Source organism: Mastacembelus armatus, chromosome 21 (genome assembly GCF_900324485.2).
Source record: "Mastacembelus armatus chromosome 21, fMasArm1.2, whole genome shotgun sequence".
NCBI classification, from domain to species: Eukaryota; Metazoa; Chordata; class Actinopteri; order Synbranchiformes; family Mastacembelidae; genus Mastacembelus; species Mastacembelus armatus.
The window spans coordinates 16,454,133-16,480,113 of record NC_046653.1 but is presented as its reverse complement, the minus strand read 5'-3'; the positions used below and the strand labels follow the sequence as shown (position 1 = coordinate 16,480,113).

The window sequence follows — 25,981 nt, the reverse complement described above, 5'->3', positions numbered from 1 at the left end:
AAAAACTTAATCAGACTTTTTCAAATTTCACCTCTCACAGACTCAGAATAGAGACGGACTCACCTACACAGCTGAACATTTCTAATGCTCAGCATGACGACTCAGGACTTTACACATGTAATGTAACTGCTAGATATGGTCCACAGGACATTGTCTGGAATTTAACTGTGTCTCAGAGCCTTGACGGTAGGTAGAGTAAAAAACAGGGCGAATCATGTCTGCACCTGGCACAGCACATTTCAGAGCTGGAACTACCTGCTACTTAAAGTATTTGTCATCTGATTTTCTGCAGAAATGATTCTATCATGGCCTTTTCTATACATACTCACACCTGTAACTGGATTTCTTCTATGCAGCTTGATGGTAGCTGTCTGCATCTGCAGGTGAGAAATAATTTTTTAATTGTTGATTATTCATCTATGCTGACAATAAACTTCCTCCACCCTTCCTCCATTTTGTCATTGTAGTGTGGCCATGGTGAGAGCTACTGTGCATATTTAACAAAATGTTGATCATTTACTTTTTAATAATTGAATTGGATTATAGCAGTATATAAGCGATGCCAGTGAGAGAGTGCAGAAAATACCAGGGTCTTGGAATTAGTTTATCTAAATGAAATGCAGCCATTATTATAGTTTGTATTTCCTCCTGTGCTTTTCTTGGTTAGACAAATCAAAATGTCTGCTATGAAAAGAGATAGCACCAAGATATTTTTTATGTTATATTAATATTTCTCATTAGAATTAAATTCCAAATCATGTTGTTTTGAAAGGAAAACTTTCATGTAATCAAAACTGCTAATTCATGTCTAATATGAACTGGTTCTCACCTGGAATTAAAAGAGTTGTATGGGTTCATTGTTCACAGTGTTTTCTCTGCAGGAAATCCTGCACCAGTAATCCAGAAAAGGACCTAAGTGACAGCAGGACCCTGAGTTACACTGAGTATCACGTTCAGTTCAGAGAAAAGGTCCACAATAACCATAATTTTGTATCACATCATGTTTAGCAATATCTACTATTACTTCTATTCTATTTTTAACATGTTTTTTTTATCTGAAGTTCCTTCTCTGCTTTCTATTCCTACAGGTGGCACCTATTCAGCCCCACAGTTGTGCAGTATACAGGATAAATCACAAGTAAATCAGTTTTAAGATGGTGAATTCACTTCATGGCCTTTACTGAGCTGACAAGCATAAAGTTCAGAGCTGAATATGAAACAAGACCTATGGACACACAGGGACAGGAAGTACAAGTTTGATGATGTTTAATAATGAAATGATTCAAGCTTAAAGAATTTTCTGACACAGAGATTAAAAGGTTAATAAATAGTTGTGTAATAGGAGAAATACCACAAGGCAATGTTGCATGTTTGATATTTTGAAGGCAGCTTACTGAGGTGTCTATGTGACCATTAGATGCATGTAAAATATGCAATATCTAATAAAATTAATTCATTGTGGTAGAGAAAGGCTTTTGTTTGATTATTGTTACTGGTTTCTTTTTGTTTTGTAATTGCAAAACATCTACTTGCTAACTGTCCAGCAGGTGGTTCTGGAGAGTGGGTCAGGTGTAGTTAAGTGAAACAACTTGATGTACTGAATATAAATTTGTTTGCTTTTTTTTTTTTGTTGAATTAATTAATTAATTAATATTATTAAAATGAGCAGGAATTATGTCCCAATCCACCCTCCAATCCAGTTGGTGGCAGTGGAGAATAAATGAAGAAAAGGAGCTGGTGCTGTGATCAGTGTTGCTGCTCTATATTGTATAAGAACAAAAGATTCACTGTAACATTTCATCCTAGACGTGGTTCATGTTGTGGATGGAGGATTCATTTTCTGGTACTTTCCATCCTGGATCCTGGATGACCCCGACGGTCGTGAAGATGACGATGTATCTTTTGTTTATGTCTCTTATCGTCTCTTTTTACGGCCCATCATCACTACATAATTTTCCACTGATCCAGACTGCAGTGATCGCTCTGGGATTCAGCCGATGTGAAACAGACGGTAGGTGGACGAGGAGCGATTTTGTCAAACTTTCTTTAGTTTGTTGAATTAATTGAATTGAATATCTCGGTAATGGCCTTTGACCTTCTGGCAGGAGTCTTTTCAAAATAAGAGTATGTGTGAGCTTGTTACTTGAGTTTTCTCCACTTTCTGCTGCAACCTCGCCTCGTATTTGAAGTGTTTGCAGCTGTGAACTCAGATTTGGATGTCGGTTTTTAGAGTTGACAAACAGGTATACAGTCAACTAGTTGTGCTAAGTATTCTCCCGAATATTTATTAATTTTCTCATTTTATGACTAGATAATGCTGCTGATGAATTTTAAAAGTTCAGGTGAGTCCTCAGGATTGAATGTCATAATATAAGACCTTTTTTGCAGTTAATATCGATGCTTTAGTGTTTTTTCATGCCATTATCAAACTCATTTGTCTAAACAATAATGATTATTTTCTTAAGACCAAATAAAAGGCACCAAACTGTTGGCCTGGTAAAATAATTACAAAAAATGCTGTTTGTGATCAGTAAAGATTTAGTTACTAAACTATATGATGCTCAATCTAAGGAGCGATGAGATACAGTGATTCTATAAATACCCAACTCCAACAGAGCTCTGTGTGGCTGTGACAGTGCAAGCAAGTCTGCAGGCTGATCAGCTGGGTGCGGTCTCAATAATGGTGTTTCATTTTATTTGGGCCCACAACACCAAGAAAAATCAAAGTCAAAGAAGCTTTATTGTCACTTCAACCATATATAGCAGACGTAGTACACAGTGAAGCAAAGCAAAGTTCCTCCTAGACCAGAGGTGCTACACAGAACACAACGTGCAGTGACGCAGACAAACACAGAGCTATGACACAAACTAAATTATAATTAAAAAAAAAAAAAAGATTAAACTAAGAAATTAAAAAAATTAAACTATACTAAAGGTGCATTTTTAAGAACTGAACATACAACAGAAGTGCACAGGAAGACAAGGAAAGACAGTGCAGACAACATATAGGCCGACTTTGTGCAAAGAGCAGTAAATGTGCCACAATCATGGTAAGACAATGTGCAAAGAACAGTATGTACAGTGACTGCAGATATTAAAGTGACACATGTAAACAGGATTAATATAAATATAAATGTAAAGTGGCATGTGTGTTTTTTTTTTTTGTTTGTTTTTTTTTGTGCGTGTGTGTATGTATCCGGCACAGTTCAGTTCTCCCCTGGGATCAGATCTTGGTTGTGTGTGTGTGTGTCTGTGTGTCTGTGTGTGCGTGTGTGTGTGTCCAGTTCAGCTCAGTTCACTGTTGAGATGCCTGATTGCCTGAGGGGAGAAACTGTTTAACAGTCTGGTTGTGTGGGTCCGAATGCTTCGGCACATCTTTCCGGATGGCAGGATGGCAGAAGGCTGAAGAGTGTGTGAGGGGTGTGTGGGATCACAGTGTTCCATTGTCCCAGACCCACACCCTCTTTGCCTGCTCCCCCAACATGCTTGGACAGACTAGTCTAGTAAATCCAAGTTTGCCTTAGAGATTGCTGAGATTACTGATATCCTGCACACTGTGGTTATGAGCCTCTTGCTGGATTTTACTCGACTGACTTGAGTGACAGAAGTACAGCTCAATGTGAGGTCCCTGGCCACTGCCTACTTCACCTGTCTCTAAGCACCATTTTTTTTCCTTTGATGTATTATAAGGCCTTTGTTGGATTTTACCATATTGCACAGTCGCATAGCTACAAATGTGTTTCTTCTACCCAGTCAGTCGTTTGTATTTGATTATTCTCCCCACTCATTGCCAAATTCTTTCCAAATTAGTTAACCGGATGCTCTTGCCCTGGGGTCATCCTCCACCCATGCTTTTGCTGACTTTTGGGGTATGCTCTCTTGTGTCCCTTGTGCTTATGAGTCATCTTCCACCCATGCTCTCACTGACACTCGGGCTATTCTCTTTCGTTGCCATATGACGTGAGAGGTGCAACCTATTGCATGTAGGCTGCTCAGACAGAGTCTGTTCCCTCCAGACAGCTCTCATTCCAGGCTATCACTTGGTCTTTCTCCAGTTGTCAGCTGCCCTGTCAACGTAGTAGCATAGAGCAGCAGAAAAAAAAACTACTTGTTCAAATTGCATACACACACAGTTTTTTTTTTTTTAGCAGCTTTTCATTACTAGTTCTAATCAATCAATTCCGTTATCAAACAGAGTTGTAGTAGTTCACAGTGGTCAGGCTCTTATGAGCCCTGTTGCTGCCACAGATAATTTCTTTTATGTTGTCAGTACATTTAATTTATTCAATGCCATGAGACTAAAGGGAGAAATTTAAGAAATGTAACACAAATGCTTCTGAAATAAATTGGGTTTTTTTTCTGCCAATAAAGTTATTTCACAGTTTTGATTGTGCCTGTGTCTACTGGGTTGTGATCTGATCCCCTGATGAGATTTTATGCACCTTACAGTTCTCCGGGTGATTGGAGGAAATGTGACCGTGGTACAAGGAGACACTGTTATCTTACCCTGCAAACTTACTGACACCACAGAGACCATCGATATGATTTCATGGCAGAGAGACACCAGAGGAAAACATCAAGATAACAGGTTATTTACAATCCAGCAAGATGGTTCAGCAGAGTTCTTTAATGGAGCGGATAATCAATTTAAATTTATTGGGAGCATTGAGGACAAAAATGGATCTCTCCAGTTATCTAATGTCACTTTGCTGGATGAAGGCATCTACAGGTGTATCTTCACTTTGTTCCCCAGCGGAAATCACAAGACAGAGATGCATCTAAACGTGCTTGGTATGATGACATACAGTGTATATTAACAGAAACAGTGTCTTGTTTACCTTGTTAACTGTTTTTATGTATGGTAACCTTCCTAGTGCCTCCAGTCATTAGTGTGACAGATAATCAGCCCATCTTGGGTAACGAAGAGGTTTCCCTCGCTACATGCACGGCTGCTGGGTCCAAGCCTCCTGCAGAGATAAAGTGGGTCACTGATGCTGTGACAGAAAAAGTGAAGGTGCAGACAAACTCCACCGAAGAGGCCGATGGTACGACCACAACAGTCAGTTTGCTCATCGGAGTCCCTACCAGAGAAATCAATCATACAGTCCAGTGTGTTGTCACCAGTCCTGCTCTGTCGAAACAGGAAACCCTGACCTTCATCATACAGGTTTACTGTGAGTATACAAATATTCCCTGACATCACTTTTTCATTTGTATTGTGTCGTATTTGCCTTGTTTAGTTTAATTAATTAATTAATTTCGTTAAGTCTTTGAAAAAAAAGAAGGTTTTTAAAAAAGATGGTTTGCATAATGATGAACTATATTAAAGGCCTGTTAGATCGTTTTGGCTGATTAGATATTCAGGCATTTACTTTAACAGGAGGCCAAGCAGCATGTGTGAACTCTGGTTCCTATTTGATGTCAAAGTGCACAAACAGAATTTATGCAAACATGAAAGTTGAGTTACCTCACTTCTGAATTTAGATGGCAGAATAAGAATCTCTATTGAGACACAAGTCTGGCATATTAATTACATTATGTTACATTACACATCTGAAAGAGGCTGTAAAAACAATCAGTGACTGGTATAGAATCAAACAACTGTAATGAAATGAATATCAGGCCATTGTGGGATTGCTGAAAATACTTTACCTGCCATAGACACCACTTTATTGTGGACACAGAATTTAAAATAGATAAAACAGCAGAGCATAAGTATAGACACAGCTACAGTCTTTGCACAGTCCTGGGAAAAGGCACAACCAACTAAAATATTTCAGATCAACACTGCATGCTTACTATTTGTCTATAGGATCTTTAAGAGTTGAAAATTTAAGTTCTTGCATTTCTTGCAATGATGTTTTGCAGTACAGTTTACATCACTGCAGCAAGATGAGGAGTGGTTTTACAGTTGTCTGTATGCTCTTCAAATTTCTGCAGCTGATATCATTGTCTGTAGGAAATGAGAGCTACACCCAGTTTTTTTGTTGTTGATATATCTTGGTGATGTGTAACATGAACTTGAGTCATGTGCTGTGTCAATGCTGTGAAAAAGCAGCCCCTGTTCCCGGAGAAAATAAGATTGAACAATACAAGCATTTATAGTTTGCGGAGGAGGTACTGTATGCAGCATGATTGTATCTGCACAAAAGACAAAGAGCTCTGTGACCAGTCTGGATGGATGTCAAAGGTCACTCTCTTCGTCAGTGGAGAACAGAAGACACATATGCATCTGATTAAAACAGAAAATATTTCAACCAGCACAAAAGTGCATGGACATGGGCTGTATGCTCATGAAAATGTGTGTAAATATCTGCATGCTACTCTGTGAGTATGGGTGTTCACTGTAATACTTGGTGATTCCACTTATGATCAATGTGATCAGGCAGCTGTTGACTCTTCTTAAAATATTTTCAGTATTTACTAAACAGGAATGATAAAGTAGAATGCAGCTAATTCATAGGTGGACTCTGAGCTGAGATAGTTTTGAACTGTCACTGCAGCTGTGTGGTACTGTCATAAAAAAGCACCCAGGTACCAATGTTTGAGGTCTTTGTGAGTTGTAGATATTTCTGAATTTTGTGAATTCAGGCTTTAAAATCTATTTTTAAATCGATGAATGTTTGATGCATTTCTCTCTGAAAGCAACCAAATGTGTCATTTCTACTAAAGCAGGATCTGATCAGTTTGTCATTATTTAACAAGATCGTGAGTAAAAATTAAGATCTCTGTAATGTCCATTACTGAGCAGCATCAGGACACGACTGAAACAAAAATGTTTTTAAAGTTTTCTAATCCAAAATGACTTGAACATGAACTTGTTAAGTAAGATAACCCTGCATCAGAACAGATGGGATCGGATCTTTGGTGTTTGTTGTTGTAGTTTTTGTTTTGTTTTTTGATATCGTTAGTATTTCTCAGCTAAGGGAATAATGCTGCTCATTCTCTCCTCCTGTCTCTTATAGTTTCACCCACAGAAGTGAACTTTCTTGAGAGATCCAAAGACACATTTGAGTGTGTGTCTGAAGCCAACCCAGAGGCAAACTTTACCTGGAGCAGGTACAGTAATTCAAATGAACTTAACAAGTAACAATCTTCATATCAGTTTACCTGTAAGCATTGTTTGGTTTATGATTCTCACAGGCTTTGTACAATAGTGAAAGAGTTGCACCATTTACCAAGTGAATATAAATAAGTTTGAAATGTATTCCTGAAGTTTAATTTAGATTAATATATTTTAAATGAACCATTTACTTTGTTACTCTGATGACAAGGTCTGACAGAAAATCTGTAATTATTGCTTATAAATTACTTTCAATAGAGGCATAAAACAAGTGACGCATGCTGAAAGGTTGAAAGGTTCATGTCAGCAGATGCTGCCAGCATTAGCAAACAAACTATTTTTTTTCAAAATAAAACAAAAGATTTTCTCAGTCAGTACAATTACATTTCCATCAGTACACAGTCCTGTTATACTCACCCATATAATGCTCTTAGTTTCTTTTCATTAGTAGAAACACCAGGTTACTTCCTGGTATCTGAGGATCTGGTATCTTTTAGGTTTTTTCCAACAGAGGTTAACCCACATGTCAGTTAAAGTCAACACTTTCTACAGTTTTTTTAATTTAAAGCCTAATGTTAAAGGCTGGAAAACTTTTAATGTGAAAAACCTGCTGGAAGTAAGTTTTATTCCCAGTAACTTTGTTTCTATTCACATATGGATATCTCATGTCACTGAATTAAATATAAAGCTGCATCAAGCAGCTTGATAGATTAGCTCAGAATGAAAACTGGAATTTTTTTGTTTTGATTTTATTTATTATTTGCCCAGTTTTACACTTAATATGCTGTTTAAACCTTTGGGATATAACATGCTATTTAGCAAGCTTTAGGCATGCTAGGCATTTGTTATCTTTAAGTGATATAACATGTTAATAAGGTCAAAGACAGTAAGTAAGAAGTAATATTTTAAATTCTGCTCTATGGATGGATGGATCTATGTATTTGGCTGCATATTTCATGCTGAGTTTTGTTTGTCTGTTCCAGATCTGCTCAGTCGCTGCCTCAGTCTAGTGTCAGAGTAGAGGGGGCTATGATCCAGTTACTGAACTTCACCTCTGACCTGAATGGACTTTACCAGTGTGATGCATCAAACCCATATGGAAGGAAACATGGTCAACTCTATTTGCATGTGACTTCAGAAGGTCAGATTTGATTTGGTTGTTGGCTTTGTCAATTTTTTTTTTGTTTTGTTTTTTTTTTGTTTTGTTTGCTTGCGACTTTGTTCTATTACAAATGTTAATATTTTTGTTGTTCAATTTTCTATTTATTATTTTCTAAAAAGCTTAAATTAATTTCTGTACCAAGTAATAGGGACACATCTCTAAGGAATAAGAAGCTTGGAAACCAAGCCTGCAGGAGTATTGTGCCATGGATTTGATCGGGATATCTCCCAGACACATCTTATGAATTTTATATATTTGTGTATTTTAGCCATGTCCAACTGGAAAGACAATCCGGGACAGACTCCGGGACAGACTCAGAAAACACTGGAGAAATATGGTTCCCATTTGGTACAAGCATTGAATGGTGTTGGCCAAAGATTTGCTTCAGCCTGATGCCAGCACAGCCCAGACATCTGAGAGGAAATAAATGTTTGACTTACTCCTCTATGTGCAAAATCATTCAAGTCTATGAATACAGCTACTTCAAGCATAAATCTTGCACGTCCTGGCTTGTGATATGTTCACTGTCAATTCAATTCAATTTCAATTTATTTATTTGTATAGCGCCAAATCACAATACAAATCATCTCAAGGCACTTTACAAAAACTAAAACTAAAAACCCAACAATTCCCTTATGAGCAAGCACTTGGCGACAGTGGAGAGGAAAAAACTCCCTTTAACGGAAGAAAAAAACCTCCAGCAGAACCGGGCTCAGTTTGGGCGGCCATCTGCCTCGACCGGTTGGGGTGAGTGGATAGAGCAGAGAGAAAAGAACAGCAACAATAAACAACAAATAGACACTGCAAGTTGGTGGGGCCAGTAACTGCACATCAGCGATAAACAGCTCCAGGACCAGGGACACCTGCAGAAGGTACAGAGAGAGAGAGAGAGAGAGAGAGGGAGGGAGAGAGCACAAACTAGGGGAGAGAGAGAGCACAAGGTTAGTAACATTCAATGGTGGAATATACATGAGGTCGGAGAGAAGGGGGAGGGGGGGGCGGGTAGGGTAGGGGAGCTCAGTGCACCAATGGTCCTTGGGCAGTCTAGGCCTATAGCAGCATAACTAACTAAGGGATGGTTCAGGGTTGCCTGAAGCCAGCCCTAACTATATGCTTTGTCAAAGAGGAAGGTTTTAAGTCTAGCCTTAAAAGTACAGAGAGTGTCTGCCTCCTGAACCCAGGCTGAGAGCTGGTTCCACAGGAGAGGAGCTTGATAGCTAAAGGCTCTGCCTCCCATTCTGCTTTTGAGAACTCTGGGAACCACAAGTAGGCCTGCACTCTGAGAGCGAAGTGGTCTATTGGGATAATATGGTACTATGAGGTCTTTAAGGTATGAAGGAGCTTGATTATGAAGGGATTTGTATGTGAGAAGAAGGATTTTAAATTCTATTCTATATTTTACAGGGAGCCAATGAAGAGAAGCCAATATAGGAGAAATATGATCTCTCCTGCTAGTTCCTGTCAGGACTCTGGCTGCGGCATTCTGGATTAATTGGAGGCTTTTTATTAAGATATTAGGACATCCAGATAGTAATGAGTTACAGTAATCTAGCCTTGAGGAAACAAACGCATGGACTAGTTTTTCTGCATCATTTTGAGACAGGATGTTCCTAATTTTGGAAATGTTGCGCAGGTGAAAGAATGCAGTTCTAGAAATTTGTTTTATGTGTGAGTTAAAGGACATGTCCTGGTCAAAAATAACTCCAAGGTTTTTTACAGTAGTGCTGGAGGCCAGGGCTATGCCATCTAGAGTAGCTATAATTTTAGAAAAGTTATTTCTGAGATTTTTAGGCCCAAATATAATGACTTCTGTTTTCTCCGAGTTTAAAAGTAAACGGTTACTGGTCATCCAAGCCTTTATGTCAGTTAGACAGGCTTGAAGTCTGGTTAACTGGTTTGTGTTAACAGGTTTAATAGATTGATATAACTGAGTGTCATCCGCATAGCAGTGGTAATTAATAGAGTGCTTCCTAATGATATATCCTAAAGGAAGCATGTACAGGGTGAACAGAATCGGTCCTAGCACAGAACCTTGTGGAACTCCATAACTAACTTTTGTTCGTGTGGAAGGTTCATCATGGACATGAACAAACTGGAATCTGTCCGATAAATAGGATTGGAACCACTTTAACGCTGTTCCTCTGATACCAATCACATGCTCCAGTCTCTGTAATAAGATGTTGTGGTCAATGGTGTCGAATGCTGCACTAAGGTCTAGGAGGACAAGTATCGAAACAAGTCCATTATCTGAGGCTAAGAGAAGATCGTTGGTAACTTTCAACAGTGCTGTTTCTGTACTATGATGTGCTCTAAATCCTGATTGGAAATCTTCAAATAGTTCATTCCTGTGTAAGTGGTCTGATAGCTGCTTAGCAACAGCTTTTTCTAGGATTTTAGAAATAAATGGCAGGTTGGATATTGGTCTATAATTAGCCAAGACACCTGGATCAAGACTAGGCTTTTTGAGTAAAGGTTTGATTACTGCAGTCTTAAAGGCCTGTGGTACGTAGCCTGATACTAGAGATAAATTTACCAAGTCCAATAAAGATGAGTTCATTAATGGCAGGGTGCCTTTAAGCAGTCTAGTCGGGATGGGGTCCAAGAGACACGTTGATGATTTCGATGAAGCAACTACTGATGTAAATTCAGAGAGATCTATAGGAGAGAAGCAGTCTAAACATAACTGAGGTCCTAAAGATGATTCAAGAGCTACTGTAGTAAAAGATTCATTTATTGCAGGTATAGGAAGCATCTGCTGAATTTTATCTCTAATAGTTGTGATTTTATTTGTAAAGAAACTCATAAATTCATCACTGCTGAGAGCTAAGGGAACACTGGGCTCAACGGAGCTGTGACTTTTTGTCAGCCTGGCTACAGTGCTGAAAAGAAACCTGGGATTGTTCTTATTTTCCTCTATTAGTGATGAATAGTATGCAGTTCTGGCTTTACGGAGAGCTTTTTTATATGTTAGTAGACTGTTTTTCCAGGCTAGAAAAATTTCCTCTAAGTTTGTGGAACGCCACTTCCTTTCCAGCCTTCGTGATGCCTGCTTTAAGGTACGAACATGTAAATTATACCATGGGGCTAGTCTTCTCTGAATCACTAACTTCTTTTTCAGAGGGGCTACAGAATCAAGCGTTTCACGCAGTGAGGTTACAGCGCTGTCAACAACATGATCAATTTGGTAGGGAGTAGGATTAAGGCAGCTGCCCTCCATTATGTTTATACTTGGCATAGATGTAAATAAAGATGGAATCATTTTCTTAAATTTATTAACAGCGTTGTCAGATAAACATCTGCTGTAGTGGAATTTTCTTCCAGACGCTGCATGATCCATCATTTTAAATTCGAAAGTTATTAAAGAATGATCTGACAAAACAGGATTTGGGGGGAAAATTATTAGATGTTCAATTTCGATGCCATAGGTCAGAACAAGATCAAGGGTGTGATTAAAACAGTGGGTGGGTTTATTAACGTTTTGAATGAAACCAATTGAATCTAATATAGAATTAAATGCAATGCTGAGGCTGTTATTTTCAACATCTACATGAATGTTAAAATCTCCCACTATAATGACTTTATCTGATCTAAGCACTAAATCAGACAGGAAGTCAGGGAATTCAGTTAAAAACTCTGAGTAAGGGACAGGTGGACGGTACACAATGACTAGTAGAACTGGTTTTTGTGTTTTCCAGTTTGTATGTGAGAGACTAAGAGTGAGGCTCTCAAATGAGTTATAACTGTTCTGAGGATGAAAGTTTAATAATAAGTTTGACTGGAAGATTGCAGCTACTCCTCCACCTCGACCTGTGCTTCGAGGAACATGATAATTTTTATGACTGAGGGGGGTTGATTCATTCAGACTGACATATTCATCCTGCTGTAACCAGGTTTCAGTAAGATAAAGTAGGTCAATTTGGTGATCAGTTATCAAATCATTTACTAACAGAGATTTAGAAGAAAGGGACCTAATATTTAATAATCCACATTTGACAGTTCTGTTTTTCTGTTCAATAAGAGGAGTGGTCTTAATTTTTATTAAGTTTTTATGAATAACTCCTCTTCTGTTAACTTCTGATTTGTTTGATTTATATGGAACCTGCACTGTCCTGGTAATAATAACATCATGCCTGCCAGGATGAAAACATTTGTCAGTAAACAATTTAGCAAGATGTGAGCATCATGGTCCAGTATTTGAATGCAGTCAACTAAATGTAAAGTTCAGAGACTTCTTTACAGTATCTATTTTGGCAGGTCATGGGAAAGGCTCTTTAGAAAAAGTGCATTCCTTTTATATGAGCCAGTTTCAAGGTCCTGATAACATGCATATGCTCTCTGACATGGACTACTGCAGCCTTTGACAGAACTGAGTAATTGGTATTTAAGCTTTTTTCACTTTTGCTTTTCTTGCCATGACAAGTCAAATGTCTGCCATGAAAAGGGACCATTAGTAAATGAAACTTTGTCTTAAATATTAAATATTTAGTTTAATTTCAGTGATTTGATAAATTAGTAGGTGTTAAGTGAAAAGAAACTACAAAATCTTGCACATTAAACAACAGTAAAGCATAGAAGCACAATCAGTCCATACTGAAACTGTAGATTGATCAATTAGTGCATTAAAGCCGAGTATCCGCTGAACCTTTGTGTCCCTTAAGCCAGCCATGAACACAGTAACAAGGTGAGCTGTCATAACTTAAGCCAGGGCTTTTTCCCTCACCAGAACAGCCAAATGATGAGTAGAAACAACAGCATTAACTTTAATGAGGCTGTGTGTTAGATTTAGCTGGAGAAACTGGCATTGTTAATAATTCGTATTTAAATGTGTTCTTGTGTTCTGTCTCTTACAGGAACCTGCACTGTTTATTGGATGATATTTGGCAATTTGCTATGCACTGTCACTGGTGCTGCAGCAGCTGTGTGGTGCCTTCATAAGAAAGGACCAAGGTACCAAATACAGCAGTACTGCATATTATATCTAGGTTTTTGGATGTATATTAATTAATGGTTCATTATCCAGGGAAGAAGAGGGCACACATGAGGAGAGGCAAAGAATCCAAATTTTTGAAGATGTTCAGAGTGCAGAAGAAGAGGATATCTGAGAGAAATACATGTAAAATATAAAGAGGAAGAAGAAAAGTTGTTTAATATTTTAACTGGTTCAATATTTATTGAAATTTAAAAATGAGAGTTTAGACTATCAGGTAAATTTATTATGTTTCTTCTTACATTTTTTTTTCTTCTTTTTTTTTAACCTGCAACATTTTGCAGATTCATGTGGTTCGTGTCATTTCAATCAGTTACTTTGAATCTTCTGTCTTAGGGACCAGTGTGACATTCATGGGCACAAGATAATCAGCAGCTGCACTATCATTTACAGGCTCCAGTCCTTCCTGACTCAGATGGTTAGTGAACACATGACATGCAAGAAGTAAGATGTTGTATATTGTCTAGTTTTTATTTTAACTTTGGAGTGTTTATACTTAGGTTGGCTTATGATCACACTAGTATTTGCTGGTATCTACTGGGTGCTACAAATCTGTCAAATGCTTCCGTTTACATCAAAAGAGTAAATGTGGATCTGGATTGCTAACTATAAGGAGAACTTTCCTGCAATAATGAAAGTGTTTAATATTATTACTGAAAGGGGAAGTTTGGTTGAATACCTTTCTCCTTCAGTGCCTGCGGCAGGATGTGGCCTGAACATGCTGTGTTTGCTCTATATCCAGGCAGCTATAACCAAAAGAGATAAGCGTTCTGAATGTTTTGTTTTCATGGTTAACATTCAATATTGATTGTAGCACATGACTATGCAGCACATTTACACAATCACAAGACACCAGGTTGCTCTGACATCTTTACATACACTGTAGTAATCCAGTTACTGCACATCAGAGAACACATGCAGCGAGGCAATGAGATTTCTTCCTTTCACCTTGTTATTTACTAGTTATGTATACTGTGAGTTTGACACAGGAACTTTTAAAAGTCCATGCAAATAGACGACACAAATAGCTGCAAATACAGAAACACTGCTGGGTTAACAGCAGATAATTCATGAACTGTGCAGGGAGAATGTTTAAACAACAAACTGAAAATCTTACTTCAACTTACATTTTAGCACGTTTCTGTAAGGACCCTTAGAAACACGGCCCATGCAAAAGTCACAAAGGTGGTTTATAAAAACTCAGCATGGATAATGAATAAAGGGACTAATGGAATAGGAAAAGGGATTAATGATATAAAAACAGAAAGGGTGAAAGTTCAGGACAACACCAAATACAGATGGTGTCAGTGTGATTTATTTTGAGTTTTATTCCATGTACATTTCTTTAGTTGGTAAGATAGGTCATGTCATTCAGAGTGGTGTCTAAGAAGTGTAGAATTATATGATGGTGGCTGGACAAACTGAGAGGTCCTGACTCTGTGGTGAATCTGCCTGACAGGTCAGTTGGAGCAGCCACTGTAGTTTGACCTGGGAAATAAAATACAGTGCAGATATAACAGGACATGATAAGAATATTTGTCAGATACACTTATTGTCCATATATTCTCAGATTTCATCCTACACTCTGTTTTATTTAATTGTAGGTCTTTCTGTGTTGTCCATTGAATTGTCCTCTATATAATATCATGCTGAAACCACTGTCACTGTTTTGCTACAGCTGAATGTTTCTTTGCCAAGCTTCTGGCTCGTTTTAATTAGCAGTTTGTCTTAAATATTTTTAAATTATTTATTTAAATATAAGCTCTGATGATCCACAGAACATAATGTGTTTAAAGCCGTTTTCCTCTAATACTTTAAGATCACACTATTGTACTGGTACTATCAGCTGAATGATTACATGACCAAAAATGCTTCTACCGTGTTTTGTTTTTTTTTCACAGTTCCAGCTGTTCTTTGTGATAATCTTATAAAATCCTTTTGACATCAGTCTTGTGGTCTGTTGTTGTTTTAACCATTTACACACACACACACACACACAGCCTTCCTGCTAGCATCTTACATCTCATGATTCTGTATTTAGCTACATTTAGGATACTGTGTGTGCTTGAAGAGTTAAATCCATGGGAATGAAAGCAGTTTCATTTTTCTAATGTAGAGATGTCACTCCTCTGACCACGAGACTCTCACACACACAAACATACACACGCCACACATTAAAGCAACACTCCTGTGTTAATACTTGGTATAACCACCTTTTGCTTTAATTAGAGCTATGGGTCTGTTTGGATACATCTCTCCCACCTTTGTACTTTGGGACTGGCATACGCAGCATTTTCACAATATCACATGTGACCATGTCTCTTTTTAGTCAAAATCATTTCTTCTTGTGACATTGTCATTAGAGGTCAGATATGTGTTTTTGACAGGCATGCTCAGTTCATCCAAACGTATATTATTTTTTATTTCAAATACAAACGCAAACGTGTTTGCCACGGCTGAACTCCTCTGTGCTGTGATATATGTATGTAGGTGTGTTAAGTAGCCAGCAGATGGTGGTAACGTTTCATAGTCATGTCACTTCACAGCAAGATAAAGAATTTAAGTCTAAGTTTAAAAGCCTGAACGGCACATTTGACATTATTGTATATTCTAATGTTAGATTATAAATATGAATGAATTCCTGTTTTGATTTTAATCATACCTGTCCAGGGTGTACCCCTGCCTTCCACCCGAGAGAGAGCTGGGATAGGCTCCAGCAGATCCCCGTGACCCTGAACCAGGAAAAAGCGGGTATAGAAGATGGATGGATGGATGGATTTTAATCATAATCTGAATGCCTTTGCACGCACACACACACACACACACACATACACACACACACAGACACTCCTGGGGAGCTTGGAAACGTCCCTCTGGGTGTAATTGTGTGTGTGTGTCTGTGTGTGTGTGTGTGTGTAGTCATCCGTATCATTCATCCAGAAATGAAAATGTAAACTTGTTTTCTGACTTTCTCACCTGAGGACTCTGACCCTGCCCTTAGTCACCAAATACTTTAATTGCAAAACTTCTACTTGTCCCAGAACAATAAACAATCAAAACTCTTCTTCTCCTTTCGGCTGCTCCCTTCAGGGGTCGCCACAGTGAATCATCTGCCTCCATTTAACCCTATCCTCTGTATCCTCCTCACCCACACCAACTATCCTCATGTCCTCCTTCACTACATCCAAGAACCTCCTCTTTGGTCTTCCTCTAGGCCTCCTTCCTGGCAGCTCTAACCTCAGCATCCTTTTACCAATGTATTCACTGTCCCTCCTCTGAACATGTCCAAACCATCTCAATCTGGCTTCCCTGGCTTTTTCTCCAAAACATCTAACATGAGCTGTCCCTCTGATGTCCTCATTCCTGATCCTATTCATCCTCATCACTCCCAGAGAGAACCTCAACATCTTCAGCTCTGCTACCTCCAGCTCTGCCTCCTGTCTTTGTCTAGTGCCACTGTCTCTAAACCAGACAACATTACCACCTTTCCTTTCATTCTTGAAGTCATATTTATGATTCGCATGTTTGATCTGGCTTAGATTTTACGTCGGATGCCCTTCCTGACACAACCGTCTCCATTTACAAGGACTTGGGACGGGCACAGGAAGACACTGGATTGTGGCCCCCTGTGGTTGCATTTGCCCCCTAAATAAATAACTGGCAATAAAACACAAAGTACAAAATGATCTTCCTTCAGCTTCCACATTCCCTGTTAATCCAAGACTAAGATACGCGGCGTCACATTTTCTCGTCTTGGATTTTGGTGGCGGACCATCGATCATATTGACCGTCATCGTCTTGTTGGGGAGAAATCACCATGGCAGTGGATTTGTTGTTGTACGTTTCTGAAATGAGGTCGGGGTGCTAAGACACCAGAGCAATAGTCCCGTCTGCTACAAGTTATGGCATGAAAGGGGAAACCACCCAGGAGTGATCTCACCCACCACCGGCTCCTCCCGGAAAAACGATTTAAGGGAACACCCTGGACAGGTCACCAGTCCATCACAGGGTCTATTTAAAACCTAATATAAATAACATCGCTCTAACAGGCTCCACTGTGACGTGCTCCATGTTGCGAATGGAAGATTAATGCGTCGTCATTTCAGACCGTTCACATTCAGGATCGTGGATCAGGATCAGGATCGGGATCGTGGATGACTCCGACGGAGTGAACTTATATAGCGGAACTGTGTCCAATTCGGATCGCTTTTTAGCTAACATTCTATTAAAATTTTTCTTTAAATACTAATATATTTGATCAAATAAAGTTTCCAACTGAGTTAATAGCATATAATTAAAGTATAGGTCATTACCTTTCTAACCATATATAGTTTTATTTATTTAGTCAACATTTGTTATTACCGGAGATGAGAAAAGTGCGCAACTATTGTCCAATTGTGACCGCCCACGTCTGCTCGCTGCATCCACTCTGTCCTGCTGATTGTTTGGGGGTTATTAGCTTGTTCCTCATCAGACTGAGTTTAACACAATACTATCAACACATCCAGGTGCAATTACTGCCCTTCAAAATAAGATTGCATGCTCTGATAATTACAGATTGTGCAATGAAAGCGTGCAGATTTTAATCTTCCTGTCTCATACTTGCTGTTTGGTCTTTTAAATTTTTTCTTATTTCAGTCTCTTCTTAAATAATTTATATAACATATAAAATATAAAGATTATATGATCACACACTTACTAGAGAGGGGCAAGAAACAGCAATTACAAGTAGCAGAGCAATATTTGCAGTGTGGCTGTAAATATAAGGACTGTATTAAAATGTGTTAACAAACCAAGTGACATGATGAGCAAATGCGGATAATATGATTTATTTAGATTAATAAATAAATAAAATGAACAACAACAAAAAAAATGTAAATGTCCTGGCACCAGTAGCACCAATAATCTTGTTGCAGCTCCTCCTCCTCCCAGCCCACACAAATGGTGTGAAACCATTTGTGGCAGTTGTCACACTGGACCCACGACACCAATCCCTCTGAACTTCCTGGAGGTTCAGGCTTCCTGCACCGGCCACACCGCCAGACATTTGCCTCCTGTCTTCTTTTCTGAGCGATGTGACCTACTCACAGAAAGAAGCATAAGTTAGATAACTCAACAACTATTATGGGCTGTAATGCATCTGTTATGTTTATTTTTTCATACCGGTGAATGTCGTGGGTCCAGTGGACGAGGAGAAGGAGCTGGACAAAGGTTGGGCCGTTGGAAGCGGAATAGCTATATAAATAAGAGAAAGACTTTAGATACATCTTGCTTACTCTTCTTCAGGGATAATGCTACCAACATGTCAGAATATTTTTTGTGCAGTTTATATTAAGCATTTACATTGGTGGGAGGGAGAGGAAGACATTTGGGACCCCTGGAGGCCACATTTTTGGACTGATGTTGATGGCTCTAAAACAAAAAGCATACAAATAAATGCTCAAAATGATATCCATTGCTATAATTATTATATTTGAATCATCAAATACTCCAAAGCGTAAAACATATAACTTACGGTCTTCGGAAAACATGGAGGGGGGGACACAATCTCCTGCAGGTAGGCTCATTGGCGATGGTGTGCTGCTGGGGGCAGGCAGCCAGGGACCGTGAGAGGTAACAGAGGGGGCCGTTTGGGCTGAGGGACCAGTGATGGAGCTGGCGTGTGAAGTGTCGGTCAACCTCATATTTGATTCTGACAGTAGGTTTTTTATGTGCTTCACAGCGTGTGGGCAGAAATAAAGGAAATGAGAATGATTATATATGTCAGAGGCTTTGTGTGTGGGTAGTGGATACAAAATAATGGACGGATGGCGGTGGATGTGCAAAAGCAACTGCTTCCTCAAACCATGGAGTCAGTAAAGTACATAATTAATTAGTTTATCTTATAATCTACAGCTGGAGCTTTGTTAATTTAATAGAGGGAAGGACAAGCTGAGATCATTTTATTCTTCACTGACGTAAAGCTTTGTAAAGGTAACACAACACAAGACCACTGCCTGTCTGTAATTGATGAAAACAATGGTTGGGATTGGTGGGTTTATCAATTATGTTGTTAATGAAAGTTTTTAATGTGCATTAAAATACATAAGAGAATATCTGTAAAGAGCTGGACATTATGTTTACTAAAAGAACCATAATGCATGTTCATGAATGCATGTTGTAATGTTGAGCAACAGTCTCACCAAACTTTATTGCTTTCAGTTCAGTCTGTGTGGGTAAGGTGTGTTAAGCACTATGCAGAAGTGTTGCCTTTTAGCACTTTTTAATTTTCATTTAACAATGACAGTTGCCCAAAGTGTTGTACACATTAAAAGACAAACAAATTAAATACGTGCAAAAGAGCAGAACAAAAACTGAAAAATGCTAAACTCAAATACAACAACTAAGAGCAAGACAGAACAATATAAAAGCTTATTGTAAATAAATCAGATATAAAACACTAACACAAAAATGCCAGAGAGCAATAAAAAGGTCATTGTATTTTTTGACGTTTTTCTCAATGTTTTTATGAACATGTTGACATTACAATTAAAGAAATTGAATGCCCTACAGTGTCCAATTTTCCTCGGATATTTCAATATGTAGATTTTTCAATTTATTACTAGAATGAAGTGGAAAATAAGTTGCAATAGAATTATATTCCCAGTGTATGTTCAAGAAACACTTTACAAAAAATAATTGTGTTGTATGACATGTCTTAGTTTTGATCTTAGCTAAACAGCAACTAACCACTTCCTTTCCTTTGCACTTCCTCCACAAATACATATAAGAGGTGATGGTGATGTTCCACTCTGTCTTTCTGTCTGGTGGTCATCATGTTCAGTGTAGACAAAGCAGCTCTACTTTCCATTCAGCTGTTTGTGGTGTGCCACGTCCATGCAGGTAGAGTGGGGATTTGTATTTATGATGAATGCTCTAGGTTTTATTACAGATTTCATTTATACTGTTTTTTTTTCTTCAACATTAGAGGATCTACAAGTTGACCACAGGAATATACTGGTGTCCAGGGGAGACTCCATCAGTCTCACTTGCAACATATCCATGAAAAATGCAACACAAATCAATTGGACCAAAGACAAAAAAAACATTTTTACTTCTTCAATAAAATATAATCAGACTTTTTCAAATTTCACCTCTCACAGACTCAGAATAGAGACGGACTCACCTACACAGCTGAACATTTCTAATGCTCAGCATGACGACTCAGGACTTTACACATGTAATGTAATTGCTAGATATGGTCCACAGGACATTGTCTGGAATTTAACTGTGTCTCAGAGCCTTGACGGTAGGTAGAGTAAAAAACAGGGCGAATCATGTCTGCACCTGGCACAGCACATTTCAGAGCTGGAACTACCTGCTACTTAAAGTATTTGTCATCTGATTTTCTGCAGAAATTATTCTATCATGGCCTTTTCTATACATACTCGCACCTGTAACTGGATTTCTTCTATGCAGCTTGATGGTAGCTGTCTGCATCTGCAGGTGAGTAATAATCTTTAGCTTTCACATTTGTAAGTATATGAACAAAAGAATTCGACTCTCTTCTCTTGTGGTGCAGAGCATTTGTTGACAACACGAACTGAAGCTGATTTGATGAAAAAACTATACAGATATTACGTTTGCTCATATTTAAATGGTCATTTCACCCAAACTGCAAAATTCTGGTTCACTCCCAGTGAATCTTGTCATCTCGGCTTTATGGATCAAATTTCTGTCTATATTTGCCTGCACCCCATTAACTCTTTTAAACCTACAAGAGCACCAGCAATCTACTTTGCCAAGCTATTTTTTAATACCTGTAGAATACGATAGCGCTCAGCTCCGTACTCACCGTCACTTCTCTGGTGGACTTGTTACATGGAAGGTCATGAAGGGTAAAAAGATGAGTGGGACCTCTACTGTCATGCTCATAGCACTGAATGAAGTTTTAATATAATTTTCTGATCCTAAACAGTAAACGCTATTGTTTCACAACAACAATAGACTCTACTGTAGCTCTGGACAACCCTTTCATTTCTATACTGTACAATCACATTTTCAAAATTGTAAGATCAAAGAAAACTTTTTCCTTCCCAAAATGATTTTACTACAAATGTGTGTCTGAATGTCAGACCCTGTCACTAGTGTTAAAGTCAATGCTTTATCCACCCTGTGACTGTGCTATACATTCAGTCACATTTTTCTATTTGAACATAATTCAGGGAGTGATTAGTGTGATTATAGTGATTCTTTTGGTCACCACAACATATGGAAAACAATTTGTCAATGTAAAGATGTAACTTCTAGGACCCTCTTGATCAAGTTCCCTAGCTGTCATGAAATCAAAGAAGTTAGGATTATGTTTTAAACAAGGTGTAACTTTTGTTGAATTGCAACCATTGTTACCAAATTTTACAATTCTGAGAATATTTTAAATAATAAAATATAGACTATAGAGAAATATAGAGCCAGAATTTCAATGGACTGAAATAGGAGCATCAGCTAATCAACAGCAAGTGTACTTTTGGGTAAACTGTTTTGTCATTTGAAGAATAAACATTGTACTGTGAACATTTTAAAAGTCCTTCCTGTAATGTTAACGCCCTACATATTCATCTACAGTGTATTAGGATGGATGCTAAATTAAACTGTGTAACGTAGGTGAACTGACGCTTTATGAGCCTATTTTTGTGGCAGTGCAAAAAGTAGCACAGGCAGCCACAAACACTGGTTTGCTTCTGCTTTTGTCAAGGCCCTTTTGTTCACAGAGCAAAGTTGAATGAGAGGGTACACACTGTGTCCAGAACGTCATCACAACACTAACACAACATATAGTTTTCCTTTAGTTAATTAGCTTTAATAATTCAAAGGTTTATGCAGCTTTCACAATATAGTTTAGCACAAAGTAACATTTAAAGTACCAACGTCTTAAATTACAGCAGCAACAAATGATGAACTTCACTTTTAAATTATTTTGCAAACTAGCAACTAGAAACTGTCTTTCAATAGCGAATCATGTTTTGTTTTAAAAGTGACGGTCACCATACCCTCCCTTGCTCCTGGATACAGGGGGGATGGGGTGTGATGGTGGCTCAGAAGGTTGCATTCTGCAATCTCACCACAGGATGCTGCTAAATCCTTCACATTTTACACATGACATGTTTAAGTAATGTGAAGAAATGTGTCATTATTGGTCATGGCTTTGTCTCAGCAGGAAACATGGGACCATGACCCCAAACCAGAATCCAGTCCAAGGCCAGTTTGACCTTCAGTCAGGAGGAGAGGTCATTGTCATCTTAGACACTCTCAGATTTCTCTGCTTTATTTTCTTATTGATTGTGTTGAACTTTATATTTATCTTCTACTCCTCCAGGGGGTCGTCTCTCAGGAGCAGGCTGACATGGATCATAGGCCAAATAACAGGAGGAGTCAGTACTTGGAGAAACTGAACCCAATATATGGTCACAGCTGAGGTGACGAGCTGTTCAGGTGAAAGTTAAATGAAGGACATGAACTGAATGTGTCAGATCAAATGTGATGGACATCACATTTTACAGTTTCAAACCAGGAGCTTCAAGAGAAGGCGACCAGAGGGACTACAACTGAGCCACTGATGCCTTTAAATGATCAAGCATTAATAACACCATCGCCTTCACTGGTCATTGTTTATGTGGCAGTTCAGTGGTTGGCACTGTCGCCTCACAGCAAGAAGGGGGGTCTCCCTGTGTAGAGCTTGTGTGTTCTCCCTGTGTCTGTGGGCTTTCTCTGGGTACTATGTCTTCCTCCCATAGTCCAAAGACATACAGTTTGGGGTTAGGTTAAATGGTGACTCTAACTTGCCCGTTGATGTGAATGTGAGTGTTTGTCTGTCTCTATGTGTCAGTCCTGTAATACACTGGCTGTCTGTCCAGGGTGTACTCTCACCACATGTCACCTGGGATTGGCTCCAGCCCCATGTGACCCTGAGATGGATTAAGAGAATGAATGAGAGAATGAGAATAACAAGGAAATGATAATGAAACAAACTAAAATTGTTTTAACTTGAACGCTGTGCCCTCTAGGGTTTGCTGAGGGAATTACAGTGGGAAATTTTCAATTAAAACTATTTCATGTGTCAACAATTACATTCAACATTTGTTTTCAAAATTTTCACAAGGGATACATAAGATTTACATCTAATTATGTTTGCATAAATGCAGTATAAAATAAGATGGTTAGAAATGTGCTCATTAGCACATAGTCTTTAGCATAAACATGTCCCTACATAAACACAGGCCATATTGTATATGTCACAGATGTGGTTTTGATAATATTATAAATGTGATCACAACGATGATTGATACCAAAGACGTTGACCGCTCTGAGGAAATGTATAAGTAATTCACTGAACACCTCAAAAGAATTCTGATCAATATCTTTTACTGAGCTTCTTTTACTCATCAAAAAGTCTCTGACATACAGTGCACATGTGCAACCTGTTTAGCAGTACAGCTGCATACGCTATGTGGGCAAAGCGTTAATGATATTCACTGTGGAATTTCCTGCAGTTAAACAGACCCATTATGTGTATTTTATATTTCAGTTTATCAAGGAATTAAATAATTTCATGTTGTGTCCAAGTTTGAATTCTGAGTTTTTTAATTTGAATTTGAATCTGGATTCTCAGGTGAGCTGCATGTAACTTCATGTTTCATCAAAGGTGTGACACACGTCTTAGTTTTGATCTTAGCTAAACAGCAACTAACCACTTCCTTTCCTTTGCACTTCCTCCACAAATACATATAAGAGGTGATGGTGACGTTCCTCTCTGTCTTTCTGTCTGGTGGTCATCATGTTCAGTGTAGACAAAGCAGCTCTACTTTCCATTCAGCTGTTTGTGGTGTGCCACGTCCATGCAGGTAGAGTGGGGATTTGTATTTATGATGAATGCTCTAGGTTTTATTACAGATTTCATTTATACTGTTTTTTTTTTCTTCAGCATTAGGGGATCTACAAGTTGACCACAGGAATATACTGGTGTCCAGGGGAGACTCCATCAGTCTCACTTGCAGCATATCCATGAAAAATGCAACACAAATCAATTGGACCAAAGACAAAAAAAACATTTTTACTTATTCAATAAAACATAATCAGACTTTTTCAAATTTCACCTGTCACAGACTCAGAATAGAGACGGACTCACCTACACAGCTGAACATTTCTAATGCTCAGCATGACGACTCAGGACTTTACACATGTAATGTAAATGCTAGATATGGTCCACAGGACATTGTCTGGAATTTAACTGTGTCTCAGAGCCTTGACGGTAGGTAGAGTAAAAAACAGGGCGAATCATGTCTGCACCTGGCACAGCACATTTCAGAGCTGGAACTACCTGCTACTTAAAGTATTTGTCATCTGATTTTCTGCAGAAATTATTCCATCATGGCCTTTTCTATACATACTCACACCTGTAACTGGATTTCTTCTATGCAGCTTGATGGTAGCTGTCTGCATCTGCAGGTGAGAAATAATTTTTTAATTGTTGATTATTCATCTATGCTGACAATAAACTTCCTCCACCCTTCCTCCATTTTGTCATTGTAGTGTGGCCATGGTGAGAGCTACTGTGCATATTTAACAAAATGTTGATCATTTACTTTTTAATAATTGAATTGGATTATAGCAGTATATAAGCGATGCCAGTGAGAGAGTGCAGAAAATACCAGGGTCTTGGAATTAGTTTATCTAAATGAAATGCAGCCATTATTATAGTTTGTATTTCCTCCTGTGTTTTTCTTGGTTAGACAAATCAAAATGTCTGCTATGAAAAGAGATAGCACCAAGATATTTTTTATGTTATATTAATATTTCTCATTAGAATTAAATTCCAAATCATGTTGTTTTGAAAGGAAAACTTTCATGTAATCAAAACTGCTAATTCATGTCTAATATGAACTGGTTCTCACCTGGAATTAAAAGAGTTGTATGGGTTCATTGGTCACAGTGTTTTCTCTGCAGGAAATCCTGCACCAGTAATCCAGAAAAGGACCTAAGTGACAGCAGGACCCTGAGTTACACTGAGTATCACGTTCAGTTCAGAGAAAAGGTCCACAATAACCATAATTTTGTATCACATCATGTTTAGCAATATCTACTATTACTTCTATTCTATTTTTATCATGTTTTTTTTATCTGAAGTTCCTTTTCTGCTTTCTATGCCTACAGGTGGCACCTATTCAGCCCCACAGTTGTGCAGTATACAGGATAAATCACAAGTGAATCAGTTTTAAGATGGTGAATTCACTTCATGGCCTTTACTGAGCTGACAAGCATAAAGTTCAGAGCTGAATATGAAACAAGACCTATGGACACACAGGGACAGGAAGTACAAGTTTGATGATGTTTAATAATGAAATGATTCAAGCTTAAAGAATTTTCTGACACAGAGATTAAAAGGTTAATAAATAGTTGTGTAATAGGAGAAATACCACAAGGCAATGTTGCATGTTTGATATTTTGAAGGCAGCTTACTGAGGTGTCTATGTGACCATTAGATGCATGTAAAATATGCAATATCTAATAAAATTAATTCATTGTGGTAGAGAAAGGCTTTTGTTTGATTATTGTTACTGGTTTCTTTTTGTTTTGTAATTGCAAAACATCTATTTGCTAACTGTCCAGCAGGTGGTTCTGGAGAGTGGGTCAGGTGTAGTTAAGTGAAACAACTTGATGTACTGAATATAAATTTGTTTGCTTTTTTTTTTTTTTTAATTAATTAATTAATTTATATTATTAAAATGAGCAG

At 38.2% G+C, this 25,981-nt stretch overlaps 2 protein-coding genes across 7 annotated transcripts in view; both read left to right on the top strand.

Annotated features, from left to right (window-relative positions):
- Positions 1 to 25,800, top strand: part of LOC113123404 (uncharacterized) — a 30,604-nt gene extending 4,804 nt beyond the window's left edge. The window contains exons 4-11 of one of the 4 annotated variants that reach the window (XR_003294960.1): positions 19,983 to 20,094; positions 20,180 to 20,500; positions 20,607 to 20,697; positions 22,409 to 22,478; positions 22,568 to 24,092; positions 24,179 to 24,696; positions 25,195 to 25,282; positions 25,402 to 25,800. The gene's annotated coding sequence lies outside the window, so the exon portion shown is untranslated. Of the gene's footprint in view, positions 1 to 19,982; positions 20,095 to 20,179; positions 20,501 to 20,606; positions 20,698 to 22,405; positions 22,479 to 22,567; positions 24,093 to 24,178; positions 24,697 to 25,194; positions 25,283 to 25,401 lie in introns of all 4 variants that reach the window. The other 3 variants (XR_003294961.1, XR_003294962.1, XR_003294963.1) reach the window with 3 other exon arrangements.
- On the top strand, positions 1,754 to 15,159 carry LOC113123403 (nectin-4-like). 3 transcript variants are annotated; one of them, XM_026295433.2, is made up of 8 exons: positions 1,756 to 2,011; positions 4,450 to 4,791; positions 4,875 to 5,174; positions 6,966 to 7,059; positions 8,047 to 8,204; positions 13,076 to 13,172; positions 13,246 to 13,338; positions 13,549 to 15,159. In XM_026295433.2, exons 1-7 carry the CDS (start codon positions 1,816 to 1,818, stop codon positions 13,325 to 13,327), a joined length of 1,269 nt encoding a protein of 422 aa, XP_026151218.1. In that variant the 5' UTR covers positions 1,756 to 1,815; the 3' UTR covers positions 13,328 to 13,338; positions 13,549 to 15,159. The 3 variants fall into 3 exon arrangements, with proteins under 3 accessions (XP_026151215.1, XP_026151218.1, XP_026151216.1); XM_026295430.2 differs by lacking the exon at positions 13,246 to 13,338 and having other exon boundaries at positions 1,754 to 2,011; XM_026295431.2 differs by having other exon boundaries at positions 13,246 to 15,159.
- Positions 25,801 to 25,981: the final 181 nt, after the last annotated feature.